Raw genomic sequence first — 13046 nt, forward strand, 5'->3', positions numbered from 1 at the left:
CATGTAGCATTCAATGGCAAATAATTAAATTGAAGAGATATGGATGTAATTTTAGATAACACTCAGGGAAATGTTTTATTGTAAAATTTTGTAAACAGAATAGTATGTGTTAAAGAGAATATCTGACCTATAGTGGACACAATGAGCATGAAAATAAGCATCGCTCTTATCTTGAAACCCAGAAGGATATTTCTCCTCTGTCAATTAAACATTAAGGGGCAGGAGCAGGTAGAATGAGGAGGACAATGTCACAGTTCACTCGATTCCTGCAGCCCAACAAAAAGGTCTTTAGCTTTATAATCTGAACGTCCGTTAATTAATAAATTAATCCAAACATCGTAACAATAATGAATATCCTGCATTGCATCCTTCTATGTGCTTGCTATGCTTTTAGTTTAATTTAATTTAATCCTCACAATAACCTCACAACATAAAAATACTATCATGCCCTGTGCTGGGTCAGATATCATCCCCCCTAAATTTTTGTCCTTCCCAGACGTTCATTAATGTGACCTTATTTGGAAATAGGGTGGCTGCAGATTAGTTAATTAGTTAAGAGGAGGTCATACTGAAGTAAGGTGGGCTCTTAGTCCAATATGACTGGTTCCCTTATAAAAGGAGAAGAGATACAGACACACACACACACACACACACACACACACACACACACACGGAAGAACGCCATGTGAAGACAGAGGAAGAGACTGGAGTGATGCGTCTACAAGCCAAGGAATGCCGACAACCATCAGCAGCTGGGAGAGAAGCACAGAACAGAGTCTCGTCCCAAGAGGGCACTGATCCTGCTGAGACCTTGATTTTGGATTCCAACCCTCCAGAACTGTGAGAGACTAGATTTCTGTTGTTTCTAGTCACCCTCTTTGTGGTAATTTTGTTGCTGCAGCCCTAGGAAACTAACACAGATTTTGGTAATGTGCAATGCTGATTATTATTATCTCGTGTAATTGCTCCTTTATTTATGTGAATGTAAAACAAACAGTTTCAAAAGGTATTAATAATAGGAGACTAGTTCAGAAAATAACCATTTCTTCAAATAGCTGATACTGGAACAACAGGCAACTGCATTGGTTAGGTTATTGAAAGGAGAATAAAAAAGAAGATTGCTAACTGCAAAATGGACTGACTTTACATTTATGATGCACAAAAGGGGGGGGGAATGACAATTTTGAGAAAACTTACCCTATTCTGTGTGTCCCAGTACTCTTTAAATAGGCCTCTTTTCTGTCTCCTTCTCCTTCTGGGAAAACATGTACAAGAGAGGTAATAAGAATGACACTCCAGCACCAGCATTATTTCAGACGCTCTATAATACCTCACCTGTACCCGCAGCCCACATGCCCTTAGTGATTATGTTAAAGCAGCTGCCCACAGCGGTTTTATACATACTCACCCCAAATTCCACTGTCCTAAATTTTTTCATTTTTCCTACCTTCTCCAATGTGCTCACAGATGGTGAAGGCAACTAAATGGATATGCAGCCAGTTCCTTAGTAATTAATCTCAGTGAGTTTACTAAAGAATGGTGCAGAGTGGGTTATTATTGATACATAAATGACTTAGAGATTTCCCACAATTAAAACTTCCTTTTAAATGCCAACAGTGCAACTTCTTGGATGACAATGACAATATAACTAAGCTTTATGGGATCTTCCGGGTGTTTTACTAAACCACCTGTATGGATTATTTTATTCAGATTTCATCAAAAACTCTCTATTTAATGAACTGGGGAACTGAGGAGCTGTGAGGAAGAGTAATTTGCCCCAAATCACACGGTTGGTTATCAGTAGAATCGAGATGTGAATTCACAGCCCTCCTTCCTGACTACCAGGCTCACTGCTTCTACAGTCACATTGCTGCAGCTGAAAACGGGCCATCCGAAACCATACTATTCAATAAACTCTCCACAGTTTCAATGAAACTTATAAAAACCTAACTTCATGAGGAATCTTTGAAAAGAAAATACAAGAGAAGAGGGTAATGTAATTGAATGCAAAGATGAAATAACTATATCCAAGTGTATGGAAATTGTTATCATGGGGAGATGGTGACTATTTCTTTTCATCCCCCTAAAGAAAAGATTCTTATTGAACCACAGAGGGGACGGGTCAGATACAAAAATGTAGATGAGGTTATAATTACTTCACAGAAATTTTGAAAACCTGGCAAGATGGCCTCTCTCCAAGGAAAGGTTGTTCGGATAATCAACGTTGACTCTCATGGTCTCTTCTAGTTGCTATGAAATCCTCCTACCGTGTCAACAGAATCACAGACTATGTGCATTTATGTATTTACTTATTAAGTAGTATTTAAACAAATTATTTACTTACTTTATGTGTAAATTTACTATGTGCAAGTCATATTTCTAAGACCTTTTATATAAATTATTTATTCCTCAAAAGAAATCTATGATACAGACACTATTATTATCCTATTTTCACAAGTGAGGAAACAGACACAGATCTATGACCTTTGATCCTTTGTTAAATTATCCTTCACAAGGCTTGTTATATCATAATATAGAGTTAACTTTCCCAAGTAGGTCCAAGTATATATATATATATATATATACATGTGTGTTATATATATAAACAAATATATTTTCTAACATCTTTATTGGAGTATAATTGCTTTACAATGGTGTGTTAGTTTCTGCTTTACAACAAAGTGAATCAGCTATACATATACATATATCCCCATATCTCCTCCCTCTTGCGTCTCCCTCCCACCCTCCCTATCCCAGCCCAACAAATATATTTTTAAGATAAGCTTAGCATATACAATGTGATGAGGAAAAGAGAAGATGATTTTTTTTAAGAGTAGTAATGCTGGCAATTCAGATATTTTCTTACTGCATCCAATTTATAATTTAAACTTTGTCATAGGTATGTACGTATAAGAAAAAAACATAGTACCCAGACCTATACATACTATCTGTAGTTTCAGGCATACACTGGGGGTCCTGGGACGTATATGCTGTAAACAATGGGAGACTACTGTATATTAGGAAATGTATCAAGAAGTACAGGTAGTTATATTTTTTTTTTTGCCCTTTATTTTTTTTTATTCTTTTTTTTTTAACATCTTTATTGGAGTATAACTGTTTTACAATAGTGTGTTAGTTTCTCCTTTACAACAAAGTGAATCAGTTATACATATACATATGTTCCCATATCTCTTCCCTCTTGCGTCTCCCTCCCTCCCACCCTCCCTATCCCACCCCTCTCATGGTCATAAAGCACCGAGCTGATCTCCCTGTGCTATGCGGCAGCTTCCTACAAGCTATCTAATTTACATTTGGTAGTGCATATATGTCCCTGCCACTCTCTCACTTCGTCACAGCTTACCCTTCCCCCTCCCCATGTCCTCAAGTCCATGCTCTAGTAGGTCTGTGTTTTAAGAGAAGATGATTTTTTTCTCCAGTTTTATTGAGATACAATGGATACAATACAGCACTTTGTAAGTTTAAATTGTACAGCATAATAATCTGACTTACATACATGCTGAAACAATTTCCACAGTAAGTTTGGTGAACATCCACCATCTCATATAGACACAAAAGTAAAGAAATAGAAAAAACATTTTCCTTGTGACGAGAACCCTTAGAATTTGCTCTCTTAACAACTGACATACATAATGTAGAGCCGTGTTAATTATATTTACCACGTCGTAGATTGCATCCCTAGCACTTATTTATCGTACAACGAGAACATGAAGTTTAGAGTTGGATGATCTGCGTCTAACTTGTGCTCTGCAATTGACTAGTTATTTGCAACTCTAAAGGTCGTCCTCTCACCTGTATAGAATAAAGACAGTAAACATATTCCCGTTCTGGTTTGCCTGATTCTAAGGAGTTTCCCTGGGATGAGGAATGATCAGTGCTGAAACCAGGAAAGTCCCAGGCAAACCAAGACACCCTGTTTGCTGTGAACCTCGAAGCTGACAACAAAGGTAAAAGTAAGTGCCTAACATTTGCTCACTAAATATTAAATTTCTTCCTACAGACTCAGGTGTCAATCTCTAGACTGTATCTCGGCTCCTGTCGCGCTTACTGGTGCTATGCCTTCCCCTAGCCATGCTCACTGAATATTGTCACTATTCTGGTCTCTAACCGGAAATGACACCAACTGTGCTCCAAATGCCTCGTGCTCACAGGCTGCCCGGTGCTGGGCGTGAAGGAAGAATTCAGTTTCCTTCAGGCACCCTGTGATGTATTTTGGCTTCTCTCCAGGTCAGCACATCTGAAGCTGAACCGGCAGGATTATTTTAAACAGTTGCTAAGACAGAGTTCAGAAGGTCATTGCTTAGTCACTTGGGTCATTTTTCAAGACGTTTCCATTCTAAGTAACGACCACAAATCAATACCAATGACAAGGTAGAAAGAACAAGTGCTTTTTGCTGTGTGGTGTTCGGCCATGGTTATGCATTCAAGTCCACTGCTCTTCTTTTTATCACACTTAACCAAGTGGGATAAGATATTCTACAGTTCAATTTAGCTATTCATGTAAAATTGATGCATTTTCATGAAGCTAAATCCTTTCTGTCCAATATCTGTGACCCTCTCGAGGTCTGTCCTGTCACTCACTCTCTCCTAGCCATACTCCCTGTGTTCCCATGTGCTCCGGCTGTCGTACCTGCCCTCGGTGCGTTTTTTAATCAACCAAGGTGAAGCAGTAGAGAAACCCTCAGTGTCACTAACATCCTGGGTTCCTTACCTCAATTTGCTAATTTCTGACCAGGGAAAGACTGGAGGGCAGCCCATGATGGAGAGAAAGGAACGACGACAGTTTCATGTTTCAATTTAATTAAACAAATACTTATGGACCATCCATTATTTGGAAAGATTAGCACTAAATGCTATCAAACACTAAAAAATGAGTAAAACATAATCCCTGCCATTATGAATACAGGGGAAGACAAGCATGGAAATGATTAAACTACAAAGCAGGCTGCGAGGTGTGGTGGTTAAGAAGTGCAACATGATTCTGGATGGTGACATCATGTCTACTTGTAGGGAGGGAGAAGCAGGACAGCCCTCCCAGAGGGGACATGCATCCCACACCTTGAATGATCTGCAGGATCAGATCATTCTAAGGTCAAATATGGGAGAAATCAGCATTTTGGTGGCACAACAAATGGGAAAAGTCAGGCGTGTTCACAGAATAAAAGTTGTAGTTTTAATACAATTTGTCAATATCAGGGGAGTAAGTAAAGTAGAAAATATGAATGAATATTAGGTTGGGGTCAGATTAATTGGGCTGGGGTCAGAACAAAGGGCACCTGTGCTACAGGGTTAATGAGCTTAGCATTATTCTGGTGCCAGTGGAAAGACAATAAACAGGTCTTAAACGGAGACGATGTGGCCAGTCTAGCTTTTAGAAGAGGAACCAGGAAAATAAGAGATGGGTTAGAAAGAGAGGAGACACCTGGGAGCAGGAGAGCAGGTTAGGGAGTACCGCTGAAGTCTGGTGAGCAGTGAGGAGAGCCTTCGAAGAGGTAGAGGCTGGGGATATGGCGACGAGATGGAGAAACCTATGGGAAACCCTATCAATAAGCACGCAGGACTGTGTGTGTGTATGTGTGTGTGTGTGTGTGTGTGTGTGCGCACATGCGTGAGTGGTAACATTACTGGGGGAGAAGAGTGGAGGTGGATGTACTGGGAGCAGGAGAGCAGGTTAGGGAGTACCGCTGAAGTCTGGTGAGCAGTGAGGAGAGCCTTCGAAGAGGTAGAGGCTGGGGATATGGCGACGAGATGGAGAAACCTATGGGAAACCCTATCAATAAGCACGCAGGACTGTGTGTGTGTATGTGTGTGTGTGTGTGTGTGTGTGCGCACATGCGTGAGTGGTAACATTACTGGGGGAGAAGAGTGGAGATGGATGTATTCCTTCACTCAACAAACATGTAGTAAGTGCCTACAATGTGTCGGACAGTCAAAATGTGGACATCAAAAGTTTGGTTCCTTCTTTCCTTAAAAATTTAATACTTTAGTTGGATCACAAGTATAATGAATGATTCCAACCCAATATGACTACGACTAAGATTGCAACAAATACCTAGACTGGTGAGTTGATGAACATATGGGCCAGCGAAGAAGGGAAGAGTTAACCAAGAACATCCTAGAAAATTGCCAAGTGCGCCACAGGCAGTAAAAGGTAGGAAACTTTAGAAGAGGCCAAATGGCCACCTGCTCTCTCTAGGGCAGCCCCTCCCAACTCCTTTCTTCTCAATAATTTGTAATAAAGGCACCTACACTGATTGTTTCAGAGAATATATAACCATTTAAAATTGCGTTGTTTGCTTATTAGAATATGCATGCCACTATATCTCAGTCACCACTGTCACAATAAATATTTAATGAATGAATAAATGAAGGCATTATTACTGTTCAACCCTGATCTTCTCCTCTCAGAATCCATCTCTCTCTCTCTCTCTCTCTCTCTCTCTCTCTGTCACACACACATACCTCCCCCTCACCTGACAGCCATTTTCCTTTGCAGGAGGAGAGGAGAGACGTGGTAGCAGACAGCGCAGAGGCACCGGGCGGCTGGCTTTGTTAATGCAGGGGTGCACTGCCCACTCCTACTAATTCCGAAATGAGTCACTCTAGCCTCCTCCTCCAACTTTACCACAACTCCTTCTCCACTACGTACAAGAGCAGCGCTCAAAGTACATGGACTCAGTACCTGAGTCGTAAGACAGCTTGACCAACTACTGGGTTATTAATAGAGAAACTCCAGCATCAGAATTACTCAGGGAAAACCAGATCCAGGAGGAGCTGCAATACTCACCTCTTATAAGGAACGGCAATGACGGTGGTAATTAGGATAACCAACAGCAACAACAAAGCTGTCCCCGCAGCCATGAAGAGGATGGATTGGTTATTGGTTTTACCTAGGAGGAAACAAAATTATAGGAGGAATTAGGAATTCAGCTAAAGCCAGAAAAGAAAGGGAAGCGGGAAAATTAGGAAAGGGTATATTAATCATCATAGGGTAACAATGTAAAACAAAGATTCCAATAAAAAATGGGATGAGATAGGGGAAAAAGACTTTTCTTTCAGTCTCCTAAATATTTCTGACTCCTCACAGATTTTCACTAGTTCCTTGATCTAACGGGTTTGACACCTTAATGAGACCAAGAATAGAAAGCATTCAAGAGAGATATCACTTCATTCTAATGAGCTCCTGATCACATACATGAAATCTTTTGTAGAAAAAAAAAATCAAAATAGTATATAAATGAAGATTACTTCTTAGTTCTAGTGCATTAAGTACATCCAAGACACAACAGTATGTAACTTTGATGTTTATACGTGGAATTTTGTTCAAGAAATATTGTCTACTCAATTACGGTTAATGATAAAAATAATCAGGAAAAGCATGTTACTTTTCCAACTCAGCGATTAACTGGAAAGAGCAATGGCCAGGGAATCTGAAATTCTCATCCTGGTTCTTTCACTGTTTAGCTGTATGACCTCCAGCAAATTCCTAACCTTCTCTGCCAGCCTTTCTTCAACTGTCAAGTGACGCCAACACTTCTAATTACATCACAGAGCTGTGATAAGAGGCTAATAAGGCAATATTCAAATATTTGCTCACCTCTGGAGCCAGATCCCATGAGGTCAGAGACCATTTCATCTTTCAGATGTCCTCCTGCCCACAGCACACCTCACCCACCGCCACCCACAGAGCTCCTTACAAGGAGAAGAAACTCATCAGTATGTGTTGTTGATGGAAACAGGATTGAATTGAAACCGAGGCGCCATCTCTATAACTTTAGGCAGCAAATTTTCCAGGCAATTTGTAGGAAAGGGGCAGCTATGGCAGAGAACAGCACAGCTTCCCTCTCTCTTGAAATAAAAGCTCGAACGCTTGTACCCTGACTCTCAGGCTATCTGGAATCCCACAGCAACCTGTAAACCATACTTTTCACAGCATTCTTCCCAATCCTTCACTCAGATGATTTCTTCCTTCCTGACCCACTATAGCTGAGATTTTTTTCATGATAAGAGCTCAAAGTCTACTCCACTCATTCTTTGGCAAGCTCTACCGCAAAAAGAAACTAAGTCAAAAAATAAACATTATTTTTATGTTTTAAATTTGTTAACCTGTAAGGTGAATAAAGATAGAAAAAATACATGAACACTTTTAAAGACCTTGTATGTAGTGTCTAAGATAGGGTTTTGTCCAAATACGATGGGGAGAAGGAAAGTGAAATTTATTCAGTACAAAAATACATTGAACAACAACAACAAAAAATACATTGAACCACCACTGCAAAAGGAACAAGGATATTTTTTCCCTGTCAAATAAGAAATTAATGTTTTTAAGCTCTTGGTACATTATCAAAAGCAAACAAAATACCTGAAAGTATTTGCATTATAACACAGGTCTATAAAAGGACCACAGTTGCTATGCTGACATAATTTGAATACAGTAGATGCTAAGGTTAAATTAAATAGGCATGGTGGAAAAAAATGAAAGTTACGATCAAAAAATTCATTGACAGTATTTTGGGAAAATTATTTACCTGCTTTTTGAAATACTATTTAGATCTTAATTACAGTAAAAAAAAAAGCCAATCTGGGTGGACTACAGAGATCTAAATGTTTAAATGTAAACAAGAGAAGAAACTATAAGTGAGTATTATTTAATCTCTGTAATGAGAAACGACTTTCCAATTTATACAAATAAGCAAATACATAGGATTGACTGGGTCAAAATGAAAAATATCTGTAGGTCAAAATCATCACAAACTACATGTAAGGGCAAAAAATTAGTATCTTTAACATACCTCTGCTATCAAGAAAAACCTATGTTAAGACAATAAGAAAGATAAAAACAACTTTATTAACCAAAAGTGCTTAAAGACAAGTTTGCATGAAAGGAAGAAGGTGGCAAGATGGACTACCTCAGGCTCCATTTGGGGAGAGAAATCTGCCGCAACCTGCCTCTGGGAAGAAATCGCTCTCTGTGCGTCAGACCCTTCCACGGGCTTCTTGCACATTTGATTAATTACTTTTTTCCTAAAGAAATGCTCAGAGATGTGAACAGAGAGTTTTGTGGAACATTTATAACAGCAAAAAGAAAATCCTTATTTCCCAGCAGCACTCTAAAGTAAGACTACACAGCTGAGGGTCTCAAATGTAATTAGAATCACAGGGCAGTGGGGTGGGGGGAGGCTCGTTAAACCACAGATGGCTGAGCTCCCCCCTCAGAATTTCTGACTCAGGAGGTTTGTGTGGGTCCCAGAATTTGCAGCTCCTGTGTGATGCTGGTCTGGGGCCACCTCCTAGAGAATCACAGCTATAGACATTACGATCATGGGTGTAAAGAATCCCAATGAAATGGAAAACTGCTGACTCTAGATGGAAAGTTAAGTAAAATTTCAAAGCTAGAATTCACACTTGTGCATGCTATGATATCTCAATCAAGTATAGAACTTAGGAGAAAAAGCCTGCCAGGCAGCAACATGCCAAAATTTTAAAGTGATGATCTTCAGAGAATAGAATTAAAAGCAATTGTTTCTTTAAGCTTTTTGCTATTTTCCAGATGTACTTAATGATGTATTGCTTTTAATAATCAGAAAAAAATAGTACAAAAATGTAAAGGTCTGCATGCTTAAAGCAGAATACTCTGCCAACTTTTAGTTATATTTAAATTTAGTTATAGTTATTTAAATTTAGTTATTTATATATTTATATTTTGTATTTATATTTTTGGTTAGGTTTAAAGTGCAGGATGTAGAGAGCGTCTTTGCAGAAGTGTACTCAGAATCCTTAAGAATTAAGATGGCATTCTTTGCTAAGCCCTCAATTATATGAATTAAGTAGAAACCACTGAAAAGTACTTCATTTGTTTCACACTGCTCACTTATAAAGGCAAAATCTAAATTTCAGATGCATTCCTTAATGTGAAATATGTTGCCTCTTTTTAACCTCTTCTAGCAATGGGTGACCTGCTGGACTCAAATCCATCTTCTTCACTCATCTTGTAACACATAGTGTTTCAAGGCAGACTGTGTACCTGGCATTAGAGATGAAATGGTGGGCACCAACCAAAAGCATGGGAGTCTGGTAGAGATTCACTTACAATCCAGAGTACCCCAGCCTATAGCCAATCCTACTTGTTACCTCCTTCTCAGCTTCCCACCCCTCTGCTGCGTTAATGTGAACCAGCAGTACTTGGACCAGGCTGGTGTAAGCACCCAACTTGCTGGGCCCAGTGCGGCTAAAACCAAAACAAAAATGGAAAAGCAAATGGGTGTGGGTGCTTTAGGGAGTTAATCAATACTTCCTAATGTTCACTTTTTCCTAAATTCTGCTAATAGATCTTAGCTTGAGTAACGTCAGCCCTCAAGCCCCTCTTAAAGAAAGAATTATTTACTGTCTCTTCTTGGCCACCACATTTTTGCTGATTTTTTTTCAGCCTTCATCCTAATGTGGTGTTGATTCATAGGAGGACAAAAGTGTCGTGAACCATAAAGCCATTATTTTCCCTCCCATCAAGAAAGATACATACATTATCAAAAGCAAACAAAATACCTGAAAGTATTTGCATTATAACACAGGTCTATAAAAGGACCACAGTTGCTATGCTGACATAATTTGAATACAGTAGATGCTAAGGTTAAATTAAATAGGCATGGTGGAAAAAAATGAAAGTTACGATCAAAAAATTCATTGACAGTATTTTGGGAAAATTATTTACCTGCTTTTTGAAATACTATTTAGATCTTAATTACAGTAAAAAAAAAAGCCAATCTGGGTGGACTACAGAGATCTAAATGTTTAAATGTAAACAAGAGAAGAAACTATAAGTGAGTATTATTTAATCTCTGTAATGAGAAACGACTTTCCAATTTATACAAATAAGCAAATACATAGGATTGACTGGGTCAAAATGAAAAATATCTGTAGGTCAAAATCATCACAAACTACATGTAAGGGCAAAAAATTAGTATCTTTAACATACCTCTGCTATCAAGAAAAACCTATGTTAAGACAATAAGAAAGATAAAAACAACTTTATTAACCAAAAGTGCTTAAAGACAAGTTTGCATGAAAGGAAGAAGGTGGCAAGATGGACTACCTCAGGCTCCATTTGGGGAGAGAAATCTGCCGCAACCTGCCTCTGGGAAGAAATCGCTCTCTGTGCGTCAGACCCTTCCACGGGCTTCTTGCACATTTGATTAATTACTTTTTTCCTAAAGAAATGCTCAGAGATGTGAACAGAGAGTTTTGTGGAACATTTATAACAGCAAAAAGAAAATCCTTATTTCCCAGCAGCACTCTAAAGTAAGACTACACAGCTGAGGGTCTCAAATGTAATTAGAATCACAGGGCAGGGGGGTGGGGGGAGGCTCGTTAAACCACAGATGGCTGAGCTCCCCCCTCAGAATTTCTGACTCAGGAGGTTTGTGTGGGTCCCAGAATTTGCAGCTCCTGTGTGATGCTGGTCTGGGGCCACCTCCTAGAGAATCACAGCTATAGACATTACGATCATGGGTGTAAAGAATCCCAATGAAATGGAAAACTGCTGACTCTAGATGGAAAGTTAAGTAAAATTTCAAAGCTAGAATTCACACTTGTGCATGCTATGATATCTCAATCAAGTATAGAACTTAGGAGAAAAAGCCTGCCAGGCAGCAACATGCCAAAATTTTAAAGTGATGATCTTCAGAGAATAGAATTAAAAGCAATTGTTTCTTTAAGCTTTTTGCTATTTTCCAGATGTACTTAATGATGTATTGCTTTTAATAATCAGAAAAAAATAGTACAAAAATGTAAAGGTCTGCATGCTTAAAGCAGAATACTCTGCCAACTTTTAGTTATATTTAAATTTAGTTATAGTTATTTAAATTTAGTTATTTATATATTTATATTTTGTATTTATATTTTTGGTTAGGTTTAAAGTGCAGGATGTAGAGAGCGTCTTTGCAGAAGTGTACTCAGAATCCTTAAGAATTAAGATGGCATTCTTTGCTAAGCCCTCAATTATATGAATTAAGTAGAAACCACTGAAAAGTACTTCATTTGTTTCACACTGCTCACCTATAAAGGCAAAATCTAAATTTCAGATGCATTCCTTAATGTGAAATATGTTGCCTCTTTTTAACCTCTTCTAGCAATGGGTGACCTGCTGGACTCAAATCCATCTTCTTCACTCATCTTGTAACACATAGTGTTTCAAGGCAGACTGTGTACCTGGCATTAGAGATGAAATGGTGGGCACCAACCAAAAGCATGGGAGTCTGGTAGAGATTCACTTACAATCCAGAGTACCCCAGCCTATAGCCAATCCTACTTGTTACCTCCTTCTCAGCTTCCCACCCCTCTGCTGCGTTAATGTGAACCAGCAGTACTTGGACCAGGCTGGTGTAAGCACCCAACTTGCTGGGCCCAGTGCGGCTAAAACCAAAACAAAAATGGAAAAGCAAATGGGTGTGGGTGCTTTAGGGAGTTAATCAATACTTCCTAATGTTCACTTTTGCCTAAATTCTGCTAATAGATCTTAGCTTGAGTAACATCAGCCCTCAAGCCCCTCTCTTAAAGAAAGAATTACTGTCTCTTCTTGGCCACCACATTGAAGCCCGTGCGCCTAGAGCCCGTGCTCCGCAACAAGAGAAGCCACCGCAATAAGAAGCACGCGCACCGCAACGAAGAGTAGCCCCCGCTCGCCGCAACTAGAGAAAGCCTGCATGCAGCATCGAAGGCCAAATGCAGCCAAAAATCAATACATAAAATAAATAAATTTATTTAAAAAAGGAAAGAAAGATAAATACAGTTAAAACAATTTAAAGCACGTTAGTGAGATATATAAATGAGTAACTTACTCGAGGACTGCAAACCTCCAGGCTACGTTTCTGCCAATGACAAGTATTTACAGCTGAGTTATAAACCCTTAGAAAGACTTGGGATATAAATGCTGCCAGGTCCTTGCCTCAGAGCCAGGCGGGTAAGAGCAGGCATTGATGTTTACTATTTATCTTTTATTAGAGTCTGGGGTGGGGTTAGGGACTGGGGAAACC

The 13046-nt window shown here is 39.1% G+C and overlaps 1 protein-coding gene across 1 annotated transcript in view; it reads right to left on the bottom strand.

Moving 5' to 3' along the window:
• Positions 1 to 13046, bottom strand: part of CD226 (CD226 molecule) — a 99432-nt gene that overhangs the window by 1909 nt on the left and 84477 nt on the right. The window contains exons 5-6 of the mRNA XM_024133962.2: positions 6806 to 6908; positions 1198 to 1255 (exon numbers count right to left, since the gene is read on the bottom strand). Of these exons, the coding sequence (XP_023989730.1) occupies positions 1198 to 1255; positions 6806 to 6908 (161 nt within the window). The remainder of the gene's footprint in view (positions 1 to 1197; positions 1256 to 6805; positions 6909 to 13046) is intronic.

The sequence above is a fragment of the Physeter macrocephalus genome, chromosome 19 (genome assembly GCF_002837175.3).
Source record: "Physeter macrocephalus isolate SW-GA chromosome 19, ASM283717v5, whole genome shotgun sequence".
Classification (NCBI taxonomy): domain Eukaryota; kingdom Metazoa; phylum Chordata; class Mammalia; order Artiodactyla; family Physeteridae; genus Physeter; species Physeter macrocephalus.